This window comes from Cyprinodon variegatus, unplaced genomic scaffold (genome assembly GCF_000732505.1).
Source record: "Cyprinodon variegatus isolate N-32 unplaced genomic scaffold, C_variegatus-1.0 Scaffold1230, whole genome shotgun sequence".
Lineage (NCBI taxonomy): Eukaryota > Metazoa > Chordata > Actinopteri > Cyprinodontiformes > Cyprinodontidae > Cyprinodon > Cyprinodon variegatus.
Window position 1 is genome coordinate 182,887 of NW_015151683.1, and position 21,542 is coordinate 204,428.

Here is a 21,542-nt window from a genome sequence, read left to right on the forward strand (position 1 = left end):
TTTTCATGCATTCGTGTGGACGATCACATTTATTTTACGTCTCCGTCTTTACGGCAAAAGGTTTGGAAAATATCAGCGTTTCGTGTTCGTTTTGACTTTGTGTGGACGGGGCCTAAGACTCAGGGAGACAAAAACTCAGTTTGACTCAGCAAAACTCAGCTTGGCTAGAGTACCCCAAACTGGCAAACACTCTGGCGTAAAGGTAGTGGCAGTGAGCAGCTTAAGAGTACTCAGGGAAATGAGGTACCATCCGCAGGTGTGTGAAAGGGCCAACGAGAACCGGGCGCCACCTGGTGGTGGAGGGAGAAAACACAAAAACACAACCCACACAAACTGGATTCCTAACAATACTAAGGTATATCCAACTCTAGTGAAGGTGAGGAACAGTGGCGGATCTAGACCAAATGCACCAGGGGGCCAGGAGGGGGCCAGTATGTTTTCATGGGGGCAGAGAAAAGCATAAATATAAAAAACAAGGAAAGGGATTCAAATATAGGAGAGATGCATGAAATGAAATTTCTTTTCAGTTAGGTTAAATAAAAATTCTATTCATTATGAGGTCGATATACATTTATAATTTAGGAACACACAGTTTTTATAGAAAACTACAGTTTTCTATAAAATCTTATTTAGAACTCAAGAAAAACTTAAATTAATCTGTAAAAATCAGAGCATTTTTTTTTGTTGTGAAAAAAAATTTTGCAGATGAAAACTTGGATCCTATCTTAATACCAATGAAGCTATCGCCTTATTGTTTTTGAATAATTAGTAAAACAGAATTTGTAAAGGAAAAGAATGAAATAGATCCAAAGGACCTATCAGTAACCAGTGCAGATCATCATTTGATTAGTATTATGTCTTCAGTACAGGGGCTATAATAGGGGCATCTCCCTGAAATGAGTTTTTGGATCTTGGGATGTCTGCAATAGTGTGAGAACAGCCTATTTCTTGAAATGAACAGAATGAAGAGAAATATTCCTTTGTATGTAATAAATCTAAAATACCAGTTTCTTATTATATTTTAAATGACTTCTATTAGATGTGATTACATTAAACAACATTTGTTTACAGCAGAACATCTTGTTTGCACTTGTTCCGTGTTCTTCCCCATGACCGCAGTCACCTTTACCAAGTTGTGTNATTACATTAAACAACATTTGTTTACAGCAGAACATCTTGTTTGCACTTGTTCCGTGTTCTTCCCCATGACCGCAGTCACCTTTACCAAGTTGTGTTTGTTTCTTGTATCCTGTGTTGTGTTTAGGGACTGGAACAGCGCAGACAGGTGTGTCATGTTTTAAATAAGCAGTAAAGCAAACTGCAACGCCTCAGCTGCAGGAGCTTCTTCCACAGAGAGAATACTGGGACAATACTGGGATAAATTTAGCTCAGGGACCCAGACGTTCATCGGTGCGGCTGACATGCCCGCGTGCTGTCATCCCGAACCCCAGCGCGTGCGCTAGTACAGTCCACTGCAGCTGACGTCACATCCAGCATGGCGGTCAAGGTGACTCCGTCAATATTTCTTTTTCAGAAATGAGATTAAAAAGGCATTTAAAGCGGCAGCGGGCTTTGAGCTTTCGGGTGCGGAGGACGTCTAATATGCGCGAATGTCTCGGCTTTAGAGCTTGAACGCAGCGGAGAGCCCTCCTCCCTTTTATTGCATTTATTAGCTCTGCATCCTGATAAATAGGCGCATCTCCCTGGCCTCAAGGAGACAACTGGAATCCAAGAGATGTATTTCGAAACTAGTCAAAAAGACGCTTTAAATGGTTATTTTTGCTCGAGTCCTGCTGAGCCGTCTGCGTTAAAAATAACCAAAGCTGAAAAGTAACAAATCCAGTTAAACTGATGAAAAATTGTCTATATGAATCTTAATTTCCAGACGTCGGTCAGTGTCCTCTGCTGAGGACTTGTTCTGACCTTAGACTTTTGTGTTACAGGTGCAAACCACAAGAAGAGCTGACCCCAATGAGCTGAAGTCTATTTTTTTAAAGGTAAGTTTGAGCTGTGCTTTAAGTGTAATCAATCTCTGTAATAAGTACAGATAAATGCAAAAATAAACAAATAATAAGCATGCATTGTGTGTCTAGGTTGTGTTTTTCTTTTATCTGTAGTGCCCGGTATTACTTTAACAAAGGTCTTACAAAAAAGTTTTGAAAAGCTTTGGTTTCTGCTATATTGTAAAATGTGTAAATGTGTTGATTAACTCATGGAAGTCCCTCTAAAAGATTTAACTTTGGCAATATGGCTCTTTATCTGTCTTTATCGTTTTTTTTATTGCGTATGATTTCTGTATCAGAGCAGGATATGCCCCTCAGTGTTTAATTACTGTAAGACAAACTATGACCCTATAGTTGCTGGCTTAAGTTATTAAATTTAATTGGTAGCCTAGTAAACTAGCCCCACTTTTGCCTGAGTGTGGTCTAGCCTCAATCAATGCCTCAAGCTGCATTCACACCGAACGCAGCAGGAGCAGCGAGATTACATGCAAAGTCAATGGTTGAAGCGCGTCAAGGCGCAGCAAAATGTCCCGCAGCGCGTTGGGAGCGTTCGAGCATCTGACGCGCTCGAGGCGCCGCAAACGCGCTGCTGCTCGAGATGGAAAAATTTTACGTTTGCTGCCGACGCGCTGCATCAACCAATCAGAGAAGATGATCCGGGAGCTGGCAGCGAGACAGACACATCGCTGATGATACAGAGCGCTATGATCATTCCTCTGAAACAGATTATTAACGCCTAAATTAACTTCAAATGCTGAAACCTGCCAGCAAAACATGTTCGCTTTTATTATCCTGGTGCCTGCAGTTTTGATTAGATGAAAACCACCTTCCAGCCGCCGAGGCGAACCACGATGTGACCGGGCCATAGGCTGCTGTTGAATGGGATTCCTACTGACAGCGCACCGCCGGTATGTGGGGGTCTGAGCGGCTCCGACAGAAATAATATTTGGAAGGCAGGATGGTAATCTGGATGAACTGACTGCACTGATTAAGTTTTCAGGTGGATTTTCCCACTTAAAAACATAATAAAACTACTTTATTCCCACTGATCACAGCAAATATAGCTGCCAGGCAAAGAAGGGATAGGGTAGCTCCTCCCAACGCGCGTCAGACCCTCTTTTCGACAGTGCAGCCAGAGCAGCAAAGCTGCTTCAACCACGTTTTAGAACTAAACTGGTACAAGCATCAAAAAGGAAGCAGCAGAAGTGTTTTTGCTGCCCTTGCTGCCCTTGCTGTGAATGCAGCTTCCGGCCCTAGAACTGGCGGGCCAATCACAACGCAGAGATGTGTTTTGAATTTTCGGATGCAAAGGGGTTTTGAGGGCGGGATGACATAGCTCCGCGATGCTGGAGAAAGCACAACAAGGAAGATGGCAACAACTATTGAAACGTAGCATGCACTGTGGCAGCAGCAGCTTTCAATGGAGCACTACATTAAAAGTTCAAAGTATATTTGAAAAACAACAATCTTCCAATGTGTCATTCATCGGGGCCAGACTAAATTACACATTTAATCTCACATTTAGTCTGCTTTATCAGGCTAAGGAATTGGGGCTTCCTGTGATAATCCAGAAGGGAACAAACCTGATCTAAATTAAACTTTATTTCACAAAGACTCTCTAAAAAGCAAATACTTTACCCGGTCTGTGGGATATTTGCCAAATACTTTGAACAGTTTTTTTTATTCCAACCATGATTGTTATAACAATTTTATTTTTATTTTATTCTGTACTAATATGTTTGTACTAATATGTTTAATTGCTTTAATACCCTTGAATACTCTCCTGCCAGGAGTCCACTGTCACAGGACTTTATTTTTGCATGGAATGCTTCTAGGCTTTGTCCAAAACGTCTGCGTGATCATCTACAGTCACTAGACAATCAGATATATCCCGGAATGCTTTGCGAGTAGAGCTCTCCTTGCAAAGCATTATGGGACTTGCAGTCACTGAGGAACGTTGTTGCCATAGACTGTCACTACCCAACTGTGGCAACAAATAGCAATTCTGTAACAGTTTCTTCCCCTCAGCCATCAGACTGCTGAACTGTTGAAAAACTCAAAATCATGACACAGACTCTGCATCCAACTAATAACACCAAACCAAAACTGTTTTTCGCACCATGTTTTTTTTTTCTCCCACATTGTTTACATTTGATCACTGCTGCAGGAATGGAACGTTTCATTTACTGTCTGAAAAGCTCTTCCAACAAAGATTTCATTTTGCAAACACTGTGTATATTAAATGAAAAGGAAAGTTGTCTAAGTCTATAACAAAGATGGGGCAGGCACTGTGCGGGGAGTCAAAGTCACGTTAACAACAGGAAGCGAAAAGTTGTGATCATCTGTCTGAACAGTCAGTTAACTGAGTTCACTATAAAGTCCACTATAAAGTCCCCACTCTATGTAGTGAATAAGGGATTTAGGGGTTAGGGAGGACATTTGGACACAGCCCTTGTTTTCTAGAAGACTACTTTTAGTTAGATGAATGAATCTGCGTGCTACCTACAACCGAGATAATCTACATTACTTCCTCCTAAAGGGCTGGACTGAAAAAAAATTAGCATCTTAATAATGTTAAATGGAATGCCTCTACGATTTAGAATTGTGTGTTTTTTTTTTTTTAAAGAAATTTGTCTGTTATGTAAATTTAAATAATAGTCCAACCCTAGCCTTTACTCTGTCAGTGAAAACACTCAAGGAAATCTCATCAAAGTACTTTTCAAAGGGTGCCATTCAAGTAAGTAACACTACTGCTTTCGTCATAAACCTGTAGATTTGTTTACCCTTTACATGCATATTGTTTAAAGTATAAACTTGTTCCTCAAAGGCTGAATGAATGCTAGAGTTTCTCACTGATTTGCAGTGTACATCAGGTCTTTCTCTGATAGGCTAAAGTATTTTAATACTGTTTTCCACATTCATTGCATTTAACCGTCTCTAGCTGGAGAGATATTTTAAAGGTTTTTATAGACAAATCGTTTAATGGTTAGTGAAAACCAAACCAAAACAAAAAAGTTCCCTTGGCATTAAGCCCTCAGATTGTTGTTAGGGTGAAGCGGAAGGAGCTTGTTCAAGGTCGTATTTAACTGAGAACCTCCTCTTTTCGTCACGTTTCTAAGTTTGCTTACTGCCTGTAAGTGTCTTGTTTGGAGTATAAAGTTGTTCCAGAAGGAATTGACTCTGTTTGAAAATGCAGGTCTCAACATCCCGTCACCCAGCTGTAACAGCGCTGCGTAATTTCAATGCATATTCAGGTGGAAGGGTTAATTATTCACTCTGACTGCCTGTATAATTTGATTAAGAACTACTTGAGGCCTACTGTGAGGGTGAATAGATACACAATTGTGATGGAGAAGCACGACATTGGATTGCTTGAAATTAATATTTTCACTCTGAAACATTAATTCAGCGGAGTGCATTGAATTGTAGCTGTGAAAACACTTGGAATTGGAGGGGTCTCCTCCTACGCCCTTGCTTTCTCTCCCTCAGCTTGGCTCAGACCCATGAGTGTGGCCTTTCTCCTGCCGGTTCATGCTCTCCTTCTGCTTCCAGAGCTATCTTGGTGCCAAACTTGAAACCCTACCCCAGCTCTATAAATGACTGTACATCTTAAAGCCCTGACTAAGATCGGGTTTTACCCCCAGTGATGGGGAGTGAAATATTTTAGGCTTAAAGGTTGATGCTATTATTTGAATTTTATGTATTTAAAGCACTAATTTGGGAAAATAGAAGTTCAAAATCTTCTTTACAAATTCTTTAGACAGACTTCATTTGTGTTTATCATTTTTTTTTATGATTTTAAAAGTGGCCTTTGAAAAGGCAATTTTAGAAACTACAACAATATAACTGCTTCCCTTGTAACTGATAAACCACTTTCTTGGGTTAAATTTCACCAACCCTAACCAGCCTAATCTAAAGTTGATTAAAAGTAAAGTTAATGTAAATTATTGTAATAATTCAAGAACAAGTTATAATCACAAAAATTGATTTTTGTTTAAAGAGCTTCAAAGCCATTTGTGTTTAATCTTAACCTGAAGAGTGCCTAATAGGTCTCAGGCTACCTGTATAAATGAAAGTATAATAACTTCTAATAAAAGGAAACTTTTCACTGCATGACCCTTATTCAAAGTCCACTGACAGGAGCACAGCCAAAAGGCTTTAAAAAATGGTTGTGGGTTGGTCTAGTCAAAGTCTAAGCTTGTTTGGTTATGCAGCCCATAAATCTACACACATCCATACGATCAGACATTACTGACAACTGATCAACCGTATTACTTATTGGTTTAGATAAATAGTTTTCTTTCTTAAAATACCACCATCTGGACTAATAAATCCCATCTGATAAAATAAAATTATCATTTTAAAAACGACTTTTTGAGTTTATTTGGGTTATCTTTGTTTGATATAAGAATCATTTTGGTTATCTGAAACATTTCAGTTTGAAACAGAAGTAAAAAAAGAAACTTAAATACCATTTTATGGCAAAGTAAATTTGAAAAATGCTACTACCACTGCTCAGAATACTCATTTGAAAGAAATATTGAGACAGAAAACATTTAAGAAAATAAAGACAAGCTGAGCTATTCCTTATTCCTTTGAATATTAGGAGGAATGTTGGATAGGAAGCATGTTTCTTGGAGGTTTGCTTTTACTTTCAAACAAAAGATTGAAACAAAAAGCTGACCCAAACATGTTGTTTTGTAGATGACTAACTGTATCTAAAGTGAAATTGACCTTTTTTTTAACAGAACAGTCTGGAAAATACCTTAAAATAACAAAGGAGTGTGAAATAATATAAACAATTCAGTGTTATTGTAGCCTAAAGCGAAGCATGGTATAGATTTAAAATTCTCCATAGCTCGAGTGAAAGGAGATTCCTTTGTTCTTCTAAAACACAAAACCATGTTTTGACACAGAAAAGAGATCCCTATAGAGACAGAAAAGCTACTCAGCTTTCTGAGCGCACAGTGGAGTTTCTAACTTACAATTTCTCTGACTCAGACGACTTGTCAATCCACACTCAGTGCTGTTTACAGCTCTGTGCATGTGCTCTCTCTGCAGTACGCCAGCGTGGTGGAGGATGGGGAGCATTACATGACCCCCAGAGACTTTGTGCAGAATTATTTGGGTCTGCACACTCAGCCTCAACACAACCCTAAAACTGTGGAGCTGATAGCTGGAGTGGCCGACACCACCAAAGATGGGTGAGTAAAGGTCTTGTGTTAGAGTGAGATGTTTTATATAATGTTCCTTATTAATAAAAACATTTTATACTTTTAATGTATCCATTGATACTGAGAGAGATGTTTTTTTTGATAGAATAGAATAGACAATCCCTTTATTGTCCCACAATAGGGAATTTCCGGTGTTTACAGCAGCAAAAAGATTATTTAAAAAATGGTCACACAAATGTGGACCTCAGAAAAGTGTATAAGAATAACATAATAGTGAAGACTTAAAAGATTACCAATTAGAAATACTGTACTTTAAAGTGCTTTAACAAAAAAACAAAACAAACACTGTGCACCTGGAGAATACATAACCACTATACAGCTATGGACATTTTTACAGTAATGGATATTTGAAAATAGCAGCAACATCAGAGATGTGCAAAATGACAGCAGCATGTTATTTAACTGACTAAGGTAGAAATTGTGCAAAATCAGCATGAATTAACAACTTATTGAAGTTATAGGGAACATTGGTGGTTTTAGAGTCTTCCAGCTGCTGGGAGGAAGGATCTGTGATAACGCTCCCTGGTGCATTTAGGGAGCATCAGTCTGTCACTGAAGGAGCTCTTCAGTTCAGCAACAGCTTCATGCATGGGGTGGGAGACACTATACAACAGATATATTAATCTAGTTAGGATCCATTTGTTTTGTTCATAACATGCTCCAAAATTATAATTTATTTTTTTTAATGTCAAACTGGATTTTTCATCCTTTTTTTTCTAAAACCTTAAAGCACAAATCAGTTTACTAGTTTCAGTCTTTATGTAAACTCCAGTTTTGTCGAAAAAAATAATAATTTTACCGATTTGTTCAGTGTTTGCTGTACTATCTTCCTGTTTTCTGCATTACTTGATTATTCCATTGTCTCGCTGTTGCTCTGCTTTCATTTGTTGCTTCATCCCACTGCCCAATTTCTTTGAAGCATCTATTGAATCATTGCAGACTGTCCTTGATTTAGTTCTTTATTTGATCACTTCCACAAGTCTTACTTTTTTCAGTCTGAAATTAAGTTCAGCTAATGCTCAATTTTCTTTATCATTTCTGCATCCAGAGGTTTCTATTAGTATGAGCAGAAGCTGCCTTTAAGTTGAATATGAAAGTAATAATTGTAAATAAATGCACATTTATTGAGAGATGTTGTGTCATATCCTATCTTTCATATAACAGATCCTAAAGTTGAAAAGAAGGTTTTATGTTTCAGATTTAAATCCTAAATAGTGACTTTGACATTCAAAGTAAATCCTTCATATGTTAGTTGAACCACATCTTTCTCTGTTTTACATTTGAGCCATTAACTCTACATATATGCTGAAGCAGCGCATCAACATGAGACATATAAAGTGAAAGACTGTGGATGATTAATCTTCTTAAAAAAAGATACATTTTGTTTAATTGGTTTTAAACCCCCTAGGGGTTTTAAACATAAACACAAGATAACATGGCTGAACATGTCATCCTGCACATTGTGTTTAGTTTAAGATAAATGCAACTTGAATGCATCCAATTGCAGGAAATAATGCTGACAAAATCCAGAATGACTGAACCTGATTAGCCTTATGTTATATCTCTTAACTGTTTTTTTTTTTTATGCAACATCTGACACTTTATCTCTAATCAGCCTCCAGTAATCATACAAGCTTTGTTTTTGACGGACAGCATCTTATCCTCTCTGGTAAATGCATGCACCAGGGCTTGCTTGCTCCCTGTTTTCAGAATGTGGCCCCTTTCCTCTGCATTTCCTATACAACAGTCTGCTAACTAATTGATAGAACATCACATTAGGGTAATCAGAATGTCATCAAGAACACTTTAGACAATACTTTGTCCTTAAAATGCTTAAAGAAATGAAGATCTGACATGTTTAATATTTCAGGCAACTGAAAGAGAACCACCTGCTAGTTTAGATTTGTGTTGTATTTTTTTACCTCACAAAAAGGTTTTATTTTTCTATGATAAAATGGTTCAACTTCCTTGTTTGATGTCATTACAGATTAAAAAAAAAAACACATTAAAGCTGGGCTACAGTACCTAGAGCCTGTTGTATAATTATCTGATAAATGAACCTTGGGTTAAAACATTCTAACAATTTCACTCCCCACAGATAAAAACAACATTAGTGTTAACAATTAGTCACTTTAATATTAAATTAATCCTATGTTGTGGGTTTTTTTTTTTTTTTTTTTACCTCTGCTGCCAGTATTGCTAAGTTTATTTGGTTTTATTAAGTTTTTCTTTTTTTGTGACTTGACGTGCAGTAAAGTCTCTAATTTTCTTGTTCTTTTCATTGAGATTGCCTCTGTTCTTTCTCATCCAAACAGATTGATCTCTTTCCAGGAGTTTCTGGCTTTTGAATCAGTTCTCTGCGCCCCGGATGCCCTCTTCATAGTAGCCTTTCAATTGTTTGACAAGAATGGCTCAGGAAACATCTCATTTGGTACGTACATGGTATCGAACCTGCTGAAAGTAGTCCAGACACTGTTTTCATCTTTTATTTTTTGTGCTCTCCAAACCTTATCCCCATCCACACTGCTGTAGGAGCTAGAGAAGCATTTCATACAGCTATTTTTAAGAATGTTAATCCTGTATAATTTTCAGGGTAGTTGAAAGTTTTAAGCAATTTTTTTTGCACATCCTGGAGAGTCTGGAATTTGGTTTAAGCATTTTTAAGATCTTCAAAAGTATAGACAAAGAATTAAAACTGTTCAAAAGTATTTCCAGACTCCATTTGGTGTCCCTAAAAGCTGAACTCTTTCCCTCGATTGTCTTTCTTTGTCTTCCTAATCCCTATGTGTTTTTTTTTTTTTTTGGGCCTTTCTTCCGGTTCAAAGTGTATCCACTGTCTATCTTTCTTTCTAGTTTTTCTTCCTTCCATCCTTACTCACTTACTGCTATCGTCACTTTATTTCTTACCTTTCCTTCCTACTAACTTTCCTTTCTCATGTTCCTTCTCATGTCTTTGTTCAGTCATTCTTTGCTAATTCATTTTCTTCCCAGTGCACATTCTTCCATCCTTTCATCCTTCTTTCTGCTGTCCCTTCCTTTTTTCTTTACCATGCTGTTTTCTTTCCCGTCTTTGTACCTTTTCAAATGTTTCCCCTCGTGACTTTCCCTTTTCTCTACATTTGCTGTCTTTCCCTCTTTACTCTCTGTCTTAAGTCTTTTCTTCTTTCCTTGTCTCTTGTTTTGTTTGTTTCCTCTCCTTCTTGTGTTCTTCCTTTTTGTGACTTAGTGTTGTTTCAAGGTTCAAAAATTAAAGCACAGCCCCTGTAGAAAAATGCTACACTTATTGATTTAAACTGAATTTTTATATGACTCTTATAAGATTCCCAGAAGGGACTAAATGCTCTACAGGTCTGCAATTTCTGCATGAAAAACGAGTAGGGAGTCCTTTTAGTGAAATACTACATTATACCAAGCGCCCTTTTAAACAGGCTCTGCTTAGACTATTTTTTTAGAAAATTAAACATAAATAAAACCAGAGCTTCACTTTTATAAACTTTATAAAATGCATGTCTAATTGGGTCAGTATCTTAATGCTGAAATGGGTTATTTTAAACACAGTTTTTCTTGTACTTTGACTATTACCATTAAAGCTACGTCACATTAACACCATATGGGCACAATAAGTATCTTGTGAAAGGTCACAAGACTCCTTGGCTTCTCTGTTTGACCTTTGGAAGGACAGTGTTAGGTTCTTAAAGGTCCAGGCAGCTCAAAATGAGCTCGTCTTTCAGGCCAAATTGCACAACCGGTGGGGTCGATTCCTGCCTTGATCTGCTTCGTTCCCCAACTCACCAATCTGGTCTGGGGACTCCTTCCACTGCCAAAGCAGAGGTGTGCAGAACCACATCAACTTCAACCACCAGGCCCACCAAGGGAGTCTCACAATTTCATTGGCAAATTTTATGTGATTGGGATCATTAGAAGTTTTGACATTATGACTGCTTGTTGCATTTTTATAATTTTGTTGTTTCATAATCCACTCAATGCTTTCCAGAAAACGTCCGAGACATCTTCAGCCAGACGACAGTGCATCACCACATTCCCTTCAACTGGGACTGTGAGTTCATCAGGCTGCATTTCGGCCATGAAAGAAACAAGAACCTCAGTTATGCAGAGTTCACTCAGTTTCTGCAGGTAAACATTTTATCCCAGAGTTTTTTCTTTTTGTATTATTATAATTATTAAAATATATTGTTGATAAATAAAACTCCAGCTGTATAATAATACTATTGTTGAAACAATTTTCAGTAGGAAAATTTGAACTTAATGACTTTTTGAGACAGATCAACAATTAGAGCGAATAATATCTATTGCATTTTTACCACCAGAGGCTGTTTTTTTAGCTTCATGATTCATTCATATAATCTCAAATGTGCATAAAGACCTTTCCATCTCTAACATTATTTTAATTTCAGTCGATAGCATGACAGTTTGGATTAGGGCTTTGTCTGAAGCCACAGCTGAAGAAAGAGTTGAGCCAAAATGGCTAACTTTACTGGATTATTTACATTGTGAACCTCACCTGTAGCCCTTAGCCATAGATCAAGATCACATCTGAAATGAGCTTCCTCCTAACGGTGGCCTAATTCCGCTTAGAAGATGGATCTCGTCATCCTGCAGAGGCCAGCAATAAAGCGACTGTCCCTCCAGTGGTAATTCCAGAAAATGTTCATTGGGGTGGCCAGGCAGGGATCAATGTGCTCTTAGCGATGGACCAATAGGCACAGAAACCAGTTCAGAGTCAAACAATTCTGATCACATTGAACCTACAGGAAAATGAACGTTCACAACATCTATATTTTCTTAATAAATTACTGAAGACCAACCAGATTTACATGCAGTCCTTGCTAATAAAGCTACACACATATTTTTTTAGACATTTATGTATTAATTTATGGTTATATATAATCTAATAATAGATTAAATTAAGTAGTATTTAAGTAGTTCTTTATAATTACATAAAATATTTCAAGATGACTGTCCAGCATAAAACATAAAAATAAAAGGGTATAAATTCTGTATTATGATGCTTTCAGACCAAATGCATTTAGGCATAAACGGCAGAACTTCAATGCTAGCTCATATTGCGATCAAAATGCGTTGATGCTCTGGATGCTTGACTTATCTTTTAGCTGCTCTGTTCTGATGTTGCAATCTAGAGAGCGGCTTCGCTTTATTTGCTTTGATGAGTTGGAAAAAAATTGTTTAGCACATTTTTGAGCAGAAAAGTCCAACCTCAAAATGTCATCCGTGCACTCAGATAATCAGGATTATGATCCTACAAAAATATTCTGTTCTTCACCACAGTTCAGAAGGAAAATGTTTTAGTGGAGTAATAATGATCAAAACTCGTTCTCTTTTCCTTGATTATAAAAAAATCCATTCTACTGGCTTTTTAAACCCTTTTCTATTTATTAATTTTCCACATGCCAACGCATGTAGCTGCAATTTATGTGTCTGAGAAAACTTGAGGATTATGTTTACTGCAAAAGTTCATTTTTGAACTCCAGAATCTAACCCTGGGACGCCCTAATGCTCAGATGCACCGCTGGACCTCTCGATGCTGCTTAATGCCATCTTCTATCGACTTTGCATGTTAATCAGATGCTTTGATGCCCAGAACCCGTTTTCTCTGAATGCACCATAAGTCATCTTTAATTGTGGTATATTGTTAATAATTACTTGCTGTATCTTTTTTGTCAGTTTTTAGGCAACATCACTTTAAAATGTCAAAGTATGACATTCCACATGAGAGTTTCACTGCTGCCCACCTCTGGTTTAAATGAGAGCTGCTTGTTCCAGAGGTGGTGAATTACATCCACTTAAGAAATCACCTGGTAGTTCTGCTTGACAGAATATACATGTCCCATTTGGCTTGAGAGCGCCTTGGGATTCCCCCAGAATGATCTAATGAGGGTCATGGGAGACTTTAGACTTTAGAAAGATTTTATTTGTCATTTTATTACCCAAGTGTAAAACAAAAAGAAATTTATTTTGGAAACAGCTCACTGGACAGTTTCATCTTTTAAAAGTGCAACCTTGAAAAATAGTAAAAAATGACTGTAAATTTACAGTTCTAACTTTTTTAGAGCAGGACATCCTCATTTCTCTCTAGCATCTTTTTACTCACATGACCCGATCCCAAATGAGACAAACCAATGGTTGGATTTTAGTGTAATTTATTGTTAAAAAAAGATTTCCACAATACATCTGCATTCATAACATTTTAATGATGTTTTGTAAAATTTGTACAACCCCCATCAAAGAGGGTTTTTTTTCGGATAGTTTGTGTGTTTGTCTGTCTGTGTACAGGATAACTTGAAAAGTTATGAACATATGTTTATGAAATTTTTATCAGGGGTGTCTCTCATCCCAAGGAACAATCCATAAGGTGTTGGTGAAGATCCAGATCATAATCTGGATACAAGATTCTCTAACATTGTGAGATAGGGATATTTGGCGGAACAAGCAGTTCTTCACTAATCCAGAGGGTGGCAGCACTGACTATTGACAGTCTCAGTATTGGATTTATTTGTATGATACAACTGCAAATAAGTATTTGAACACCTGAGAAAATCAAAGTTAATATTTGGTATAGTAGCCCTTGTTTGCCATACAGAGGTCCTGTAGTTTCCTGTAGTTTTTCATCAGGTTTGCACACACTGCAGGACCACTCCAGCTGCCCCACTCTTCCACACAGATCTTCTCTAGATCAGTCGGGTTTCTGGGCTGTTGCTGAGAAACACAGAGTTTGAGCTCCCTCCAAAGATTCTCTATTTAGTTTAGGTCGGGAGACTGGGTAGGCCACACCAAAACCTAGATATGCTTCTTACAGATCCTTGCTGTGTGCTTTCGGTCATTGTCATGTTGGAAGACCCAGCCTTGACCTATCTGTAATGCTCTAACTGAGGGAAGGAGGTTGTTCCCTAAAATCTGGCAATACACGGCCTTGGTCTTCCTCTCCTTATGACAGTGCAGGCGCCCTGTCTCATGTATAGAAAAACAACCCCAAAACATGATGCTACCACCCCCATGCTTCACAGTAAGCATAGTGTTTTTAGGATGGTACTCATCATTCTTGTGGGTGGACTGCTGGAAGAAACTATGGAGGATAGAAGAACTGCGGTGAACTGGTGAAAGAAAAGTGACCTTAAACAGGTGCATCTAATTTAGAATAACAAATGGCGTGGAGGCGGACATTTTGAAGGCAGACTAACAGGTCTATGATGGTCAGAATTGTAGATGATAGACAGGCTGCAGTTGATCATATAAATAAATAGTTAAAATAATCCTACACTGTGATTTCTTGTTTTTTTTTTTATATTATGTCTCTGATAGTGGACATGCACCAACGATGACAATTTCAGACCCCTCCATGACTTCTAAGATGGAGGACTTGCAAATAGCAGGGTGTTCAAATACTTATTTTCCTCACTCTATAGGAGTACGTTATGGTTTGGGGTAAAATTAGCTGCTTGGCAGAGGTCTGCACTCTCAGAGTGCTAGAATAAATAGAATAAAAGTGAACTAAATGAGTTTCAACTTACACCTTAATGTCTTAGAAGCGTTAAAAAATGTATCTATAAAGAGCCGTAAGGTTGTTGGATGTGGATCTGAGCTGTGGGCTGAGGAAGCAGCTGGGTGGGCTTCTTCTCTACTTCCCTGTGGGATACCTCACAGCTCTCTATAGTTTGTTATAACTGACTCCACTGCACCAATGGTCCTCATTTGTACAGGATTTCAAACACTGATGTCATTATTTTCTGCTGTCAAGGCCAGGCTTAGTCAGTAGGCAATGCAATACATCTAAATAATAGCCAGATAAAGTGTGTTTGTCTGGCTTTTATTCCGAGTTGCCACAATGTGTATTTAGCTAAAACTGCAGTACTGTTTGGTATTAGATCAAACTTTGTCATCTGCTTTTAACAAAAGACAGAAGAAAAGCATCAGGAGGGCTCAGTTTCAGGACCAATCCAATAATTAGGCCAGCGTATCAAAGACGGCGCTCCACACTCCTCTGGTTGTAGGTGATGAGCTCTGACAGCAGGGTTTGGCTCCCCCTGTATCCTCTCCTGATTGCCTGGTTGTCACATTGAATCATGTCTTTTGGAACACACACCTGCCGGCCACCTAGCAGCCGCTCTCAGATCAGGCTTCTCTGGATGTGGGCTTTATAAGTCTCTGCACAGACTACGGTGATTAGCTTTATTCTGCCGGATATTTGTCTTGATTTGATGCATATTGCTCTTTTGTCCTTTGCCCTTTGCACCGTTCTGCTGTTCCAGGAGCTGCAGCTGGAGCACGCTCGCCAGGCGTTTGCACAGAAAGACAAGAAGAAAAGCGGCACCATCACTGCCTTGGACTTCAGCGACATCATGTCCACCATCAGGCACCACATGCTGACTCCTTTCGTAGAGGAAAACTTGGTTTCAGTGAGTCTTAGACCGCTTTAGCAATGCTGCTTCAAAATACGACCCCTGCTCTGCTGACAGCGTTGACTGTTCCTTCAGGCTGCAGGAGGCAGTACCTCCCACATGGTGAGCTTCTCCTACTTCACCGCCTTCAACGCCCTCCTCAACAACATGGAGCTGATTCGCAAGATTTACAGCACCCTCGTCGGCTCACACAAGGAAACACTCGTCACTAAAGGTACTTTTGATCGCCCCCTTAAATGAATCTCCTGAATTTAACGTGCTGTCAAATTTGGCTGTTCGACCCTATTTTCAACTTTCTCGACAGAGTGGTGTGAGTGAGCACACAGGGAACATTAAGTGTAGCACTAAATTACTCAGGTAAATGAATGTTTTTAATGTGGTAAACCTGATGACCCCTCCTCTACATGAGTAGCTGATCCTGCCCGTCACATCTGCTCCCAACTGTGTTGTCCATTTAGATCTGAACATCAGACTTTCTTTCCATAGTTTTTTTCCCCCTCCATTTAGAGAAAACTTTAGGCAAATAGTATTTGCAAATAATATCCTCCGGGTCTAGATAAACACTCTTTATTTTTCCGTCACACAAAATATGTCCACACAGTCCTCCACATCAAGTCGGCTTGCAGGTTAGATCCGTGAATCTGATTGAAAGGTTTTTCTAAGGAGAAATAAATAACTAACTCTTTTCCTTTCCTCAACAACTACCATTAGGTTTTCCTTTTAGAAGACCACCCGATGGCCACTTTGTTACCTGGCAGGCAGCAGCAAAGAACTAAATTTGAAGCTCAAATAATAGAGTGATGCTAAGAGAGTGGATGTTCACGTGGCGAGTACTTTGGTAGAAGGAACTTAAGCACATAGCAAAGTAGTTTAATGGTTCATTCTTTCCAAATACAGATATATACATTCTTTTTTAGCAGTAAATATCAACACTAAGGCAATAACCTAAGCATACAAGAACCAGTATTTGCAAATACTATTGTAGTTAAAGCCTACTGTAGAAAACACCTCTTTTATTTCGACCTCTCCTCTAGTTTGGCTTTGTTCGTATGACTTTCTTTTCTCTCCCCTTTTTTTAAACCTCAGAGGAGTTTGTCCACGCTGCAAATAAGTTCGGTCAAATCACTCCGATGGAAATAGACATCCTGTTCCAGCTGGTCGGCCTCCACTCCCACTCTGGGTAAGATGCTTCATCACGGCCTTGCAACAGTGTTGGAAGAGTTAAAAACTAAGATTAATTTGTGATCCATACGTGCACATTGGTTTTAATACAAAATAGCCCATATTGATAGTGAACATGTAAAGAAAATAAACTAGAAATGCAAGAAACCACCTTAAATCTGTCATTATCAGGTTGTTTGTTAATATATGCTGACCTGTGTAATGGTTTTCCTTCACCAAGGCATCTCACAAAGAGTAAATCGTGATGGATTTAAACCACTGATACCTTCCTGTTGTTGAACCTGCCTCTAAATGTTCCAGTAAATGCAGGGATTAGGGATATAACTGTGTTTTCCAGAACTAGAAAGATAATAATCTGAGCACAAACCAGCTATAGTCAGACTCTGCTTACAAGACGCCTGACTGATCATTAGAAAAAAAAAAGGGGGGTTTCTAATGAAACCATCAGGAAAAAAAAAGAATTTACCAATACAGATTATTTGTGATGAAGATAGGACATTTTCTAAATCACAATGGTGAGAACATCATGGTGATGGTTTTCCTGTAAAGTCACTTTACTAAGATGCCAAGCAGAATAAATAAGTGTTTTGTTGTATTTTCTCTTCCTCAAGCTATCTTAAGTAAAGTAGCACAGTAAAGCGTTAAGTGACATTCGGTCAGCTAGCAAAAAGAAAAGAAACGAAATCCTTCAATTACTCCTAAGAAGCAATGAGACTCTTGGAAAATATTTTCTAGCTTGAAATATAAACGTTAATCATCGTTTACTCTAAAACAAAAGTTATTATCCTATGATATAACCTACTGCAGGCTATCTATCCATAGCCAGTTAGCCTTCTGATATCACGTTTTGATTTAAATCACATTGATAAAGAGAAGAATAGAATAAAGCTATAACACCCTGCATCATACTCATTTGGAAACCACTGCTTTAAGCAGGTGTTTTTGTAAATGCTTCTTTCCTGTTTTTAGATCTAGAAATATTATCCGGTTTGATCTTTGGTATGATGGCACATGAAATGGGAGATTTTTATTATTATTTTTATGTGGAGTAAATTCAAACTGATTTATTTTTTATTTCAGTGGAGTAAATGTGTCTTGTTTACTTGCCATAAAGAAGAAGTTGACGCCCATTTTAGCTTAGTTACAGTGGCTCCACTCGCTTATTTTTACAAGACAAACATAAAACATGGATGCAGACTTTATGATGCGTCAGGCCAGCGGGGAACATTTCTGTCTCAAATATTTGGCAGCAACACACCTTCATTTATCCGCCGGCCCTCCGGCATTTATCCAGCTTTGTTTGTGTGTTGTTTATGTCAGTCTGAATTAAGGATGCAATAACTTCAAGTTATTTGGTAGTAAAAACAACTGGAAAATATTACAACACTGGTTGCCGCGCCTCAGTGGAGATGTAGGTTTTTTTTTTTCTTGGCCTAACTCCCGAACCCCTTCCTTTCAGGCGGTTGAACAACACAGACATCGAGAGAGTCGCCCCGCTGGAGGAAGGAGCCATGCCATACCACCTTGCTGAGACTCAGAGACAGGTATCCTGAGTGACTTCTCTAATATTCCTCGCATCCTCCTCCTGCCTTTCATCAAAGCCTTTTCCTCTTCTCCATCTCCGCTTCCCTCTCAGAAAAGGGAGCAAAGAAAGGCAGCATGTACAGGCTCTGAATTAGCAGAGAGCCCGTGTTTTTCTTCCCTTGTGAAGTGCATTTCTTAAACTCCCAGATAAAAGTACACCAATTATAGTCACAGAAGAGGAATGGATTGTTGCGTTGCAGCTCTCCATGAAAGGCTCTTCCTATTTTATTCAGTGCGGCTGCACATACGCATCAGCTGCAATCACACATCTGAGGCGCTAATAAGAGGCTTTTATCACCGTGGGGCTTGAGAAGTTTTAGAAGCCTTTAGCGAAGTCTGCTAATGGCAAGAGGGGAGTGGGAGGCGAGGACGATGTGGGAGAACAAAATAGTTCCTGCCTCCACCGGATAACATGACTGTGTCAGAGCTTTCAGGCCACTCGTGTTCTTGAGACTCAGGCTCAGAGGTCTGGAATTTGACTCCTTCTCTTTTAGACGGGGGTTAGGGGGGGGGCGTAATTCTTAAGCCTGCTCTTCAGTGGAAGTAGACTAATTGTTTAAAGCCTTTGATCAAGACCTCGATCTTGTTAGCATGAGGCCTTCTGTGGAAGCATCTGGGAGGAGGAAAAGAGCGATCTGCTTCGCTCCCTTAGCGTCTAGTTTGGGGAGGAAGTCACAAGCCACCCCCCCACAAAAAAAAAATCTATGCACACTCATGTTTTAACTTTTCCTGTGGCTGTGTTATACGGTGTTGTTAGACCACAAATTGATTTAATCAAGATTTGATGCAAAATAGATCAAAACAAAGCAATATCAATATGATGTAGAACCAACTTTTACCGCAGTTGCAGCAAAGCCTTTGCTTCCTGTGTCTATCTTTGCATATCTTATCCATGCTTCTTAGGAATTAGCAGATGTTTTGGTTCGCCCTCCACCCTAGTCTTCTTATCCTCCGACATTTTTTCTTCGCGGACTTTCTTATGTTTTAACTTCATCCAACATCATTTTTAAATTGGACCAGCTTTCTTATTCCTGCGGAATATCATCTTCAGAGTGTTATGTTACTACGATGTTGTTTAACAGTATGGAGGGGGTCCTTAGGGTGATTTGTAGTGTTAATTGGCCGCTGCTGAGTGACGTACGTAGCTCCTCAGTATACGGGTTGTAAAAGAAGAGACATGCCTAAAAGGTGCAGGACAGCGGACCCTGAGGGCCAGAATTGGCTCACTTCTTGTGCAGATTTCTCTAGATGTTCACCCCTGACCTCTCTACTCTGTTACTCAGTCTTCATCAAAAACTACACCCTATTCTTTATTTATTTATGTATACTTTCATATTTACATTTTTCCTTTGCTGGCTGCAAAAAAAACCACTTCCTTTTCAGCGTCAATAAATTTTATTTTAAACAATTTGTTCTCTGTTGTTCTCTAACAAACCTATAACGCTTTAACAGAGCAGCTGGGTATATAGTAAGATCAAATCACACACAGGTGGTCTGTATTTACTAACTGGGTGTCTCCTGAAGACATTTTTTTTTATGGTTTTGAGAGTAAAGGGGATGAACACAAATGCACACCATACTTTTGGTGTATATATTAAAAACAAGTGAAAACCAAAAAAAGTGTTTTTTAATATGAACACTGTAGCTCAATGCCTAGGGCAGCATGGAGGCTATTAGCTCTTAAAAACAAATTTAAGAGTAACGTTCAGCTCCATCCCAAACTAATTTTCCCTAACGTTTTCATAAATAAAATGTCATGTCACTGCGTGTGACATGTTGCACTCTGTATGAGCAGTATAATAAACTTGTGGTAGTGAAGCCAGTAGTGAATTTAGCTTATTCACTTATATATCTCAAGTGCAAAATATTAATGAAGATTCATGAAGTTTTATTCTATTTATCTTAATGTGAAGGGACGCCTGCTTAGATGGCAATCTATATATTTTGTAAACATGCTTCAGTATAGGTATAGAGCACCCTTTATTCTGTTCTTTATATATGATAGGTGTTAGAATAAAAAAAGGTGGTTTTATGCAGACCGATGAGCACAGGGGGCGTAGATGTATTCTGTGCTAAACTATGTTAGTCGATCACATCAAATCCCCAAAACGCAATAAAGTTGGTGAACTTGAAGTGACGAAATGCAGTGAAGTTCATGGAGTCTGGATGTTCCTGTAAGGAACTGTGATTATGTAGATTCCTATCTGAACGTGTGGAAGGGTAGTTTGGCTAATCTGTTTCCCTGCACCCCGGTGGAAACAAAACATCAAACACCAGGGCAGAGATGCTGCAGATAGGAAGGAAATTATACGTTTAAAATGAAAACCAAATGTTTAGATCACAGCCTCCTAGATGGAGCATGTGTGGAAAACTGGGGCTACAGGTTCACACAGCCTCCCCAGAGCTAATCTTCCTCTGACATTTAATACCGGCTGCTGGTGAATCAGACTGTATATGAAATGTCTGCATTCCATCTCCATAACATTTTCCTTTCCACCATGTATCTGTTTCACTGTGGCTTGATATCCAGCAGATTCATGATTAGTGCTGTGATCCAGCCTCCATCTTTCTCCAGATCCATTTGACCACCGGTGTCTTTTTCCTCCCATACAGCATGCTCACGAAACATCGCGGCCCGTCTGGCTCCAGGCTGCAGAATCTGCCTACAGGTTTAGCCTGGGCTCAATCGCTGGAGGTGAGTGACATGTCTGCGGCGGAGGCCCCCAGCCCGCCCGAGGTGTAACCTTAGCCGGCCTGACTGCTGCAACTGAGGCCCTGGGGCCCACCATTGTGTTTCTGGGGAGAGGGGCTGGGATGTGAGGCTCCGGCATTGTGCTGCCGTGCCACCGGTGGCTCCAGGCTGTCTTTGGAGACGGAGCTTTGGAATGACACAAATCTTCCGGAACCGCACTCCCTGGAATCTCCCTCTCTAATTACACTGGTGGGACCAGAAACAAGGAACCACTGACATAACCGCCCCACAGACAGAAGCTCACTCTGACTCTGTGGGGAAAGAAGACAGCGCAGCCGTCACTCAGCAGCGGCCGATTAAGACGGGGTTTGAGCGAGATGTCTGTCGCAAGACTTTACAGTGAAACTGTAAT

At 39.2% G+C, this 21,542-nt stretch overlaps 1 protein-coding gene across 1 annotated transcript; it reads left to right on the forward strand.

Annotated features, from left to right (window-relative positions):
- The first annotated feature begins 1,314 nt into the window (after window positions 1-1,314).
- On the forward strand, window positions 1,315-21,315 carry LOC107102279 (calcium-binding mitochondrial carrier protein Aralar1-like). The gene is made up of 10 exons (XM_015401516.1): window positions 1,315-1,507; window positions 1,944-1,997; window positions 7,065-7,207; window positions 9,553-9,668; window positions 11,232-11,371; window positions 15,523-15,669; window positions 15,748-15,886; window positions 16,759-16,852; window positions 18,314-18,398; window positions 21,052-21,315. Exons 1-10 carry the CDS (start codon window positions 1,496-1,498, stop codon window positions 21,139-21,141), a joined length of 1,020 nt encoding a protein of 339 aa, XP_015257002.1. The 5' UTR covers window positions 1,315-1,495; the 3' UTR covers window positions 21,142-21,315.
- Window positions 21,316-21,542: the final 227 nt, after the last annotated feature.

What these genes read in the sequence shown, in the direction of transcription:
- LOC107102279 (XM_015401516.1), top strand. An exon ending in TGAAGTCTATTTTTTTAAAG is followed by an intron (nt 1,998 to 7,064) that starts GTAAGTTTGAGC and finishes CTCTCTCTGCAG; the next exon opens with TACGCCAGCGTGGTGGAGGA. An exon ending in GGCCTCCACTCCCACTCTGG is followed by an intron (nt 16,853 to 18,313) that starts GTAAGATGCTTC and finishes CCTTCCTTTCAG; the next exon opens with GCGGTTGAACAACACAGACA.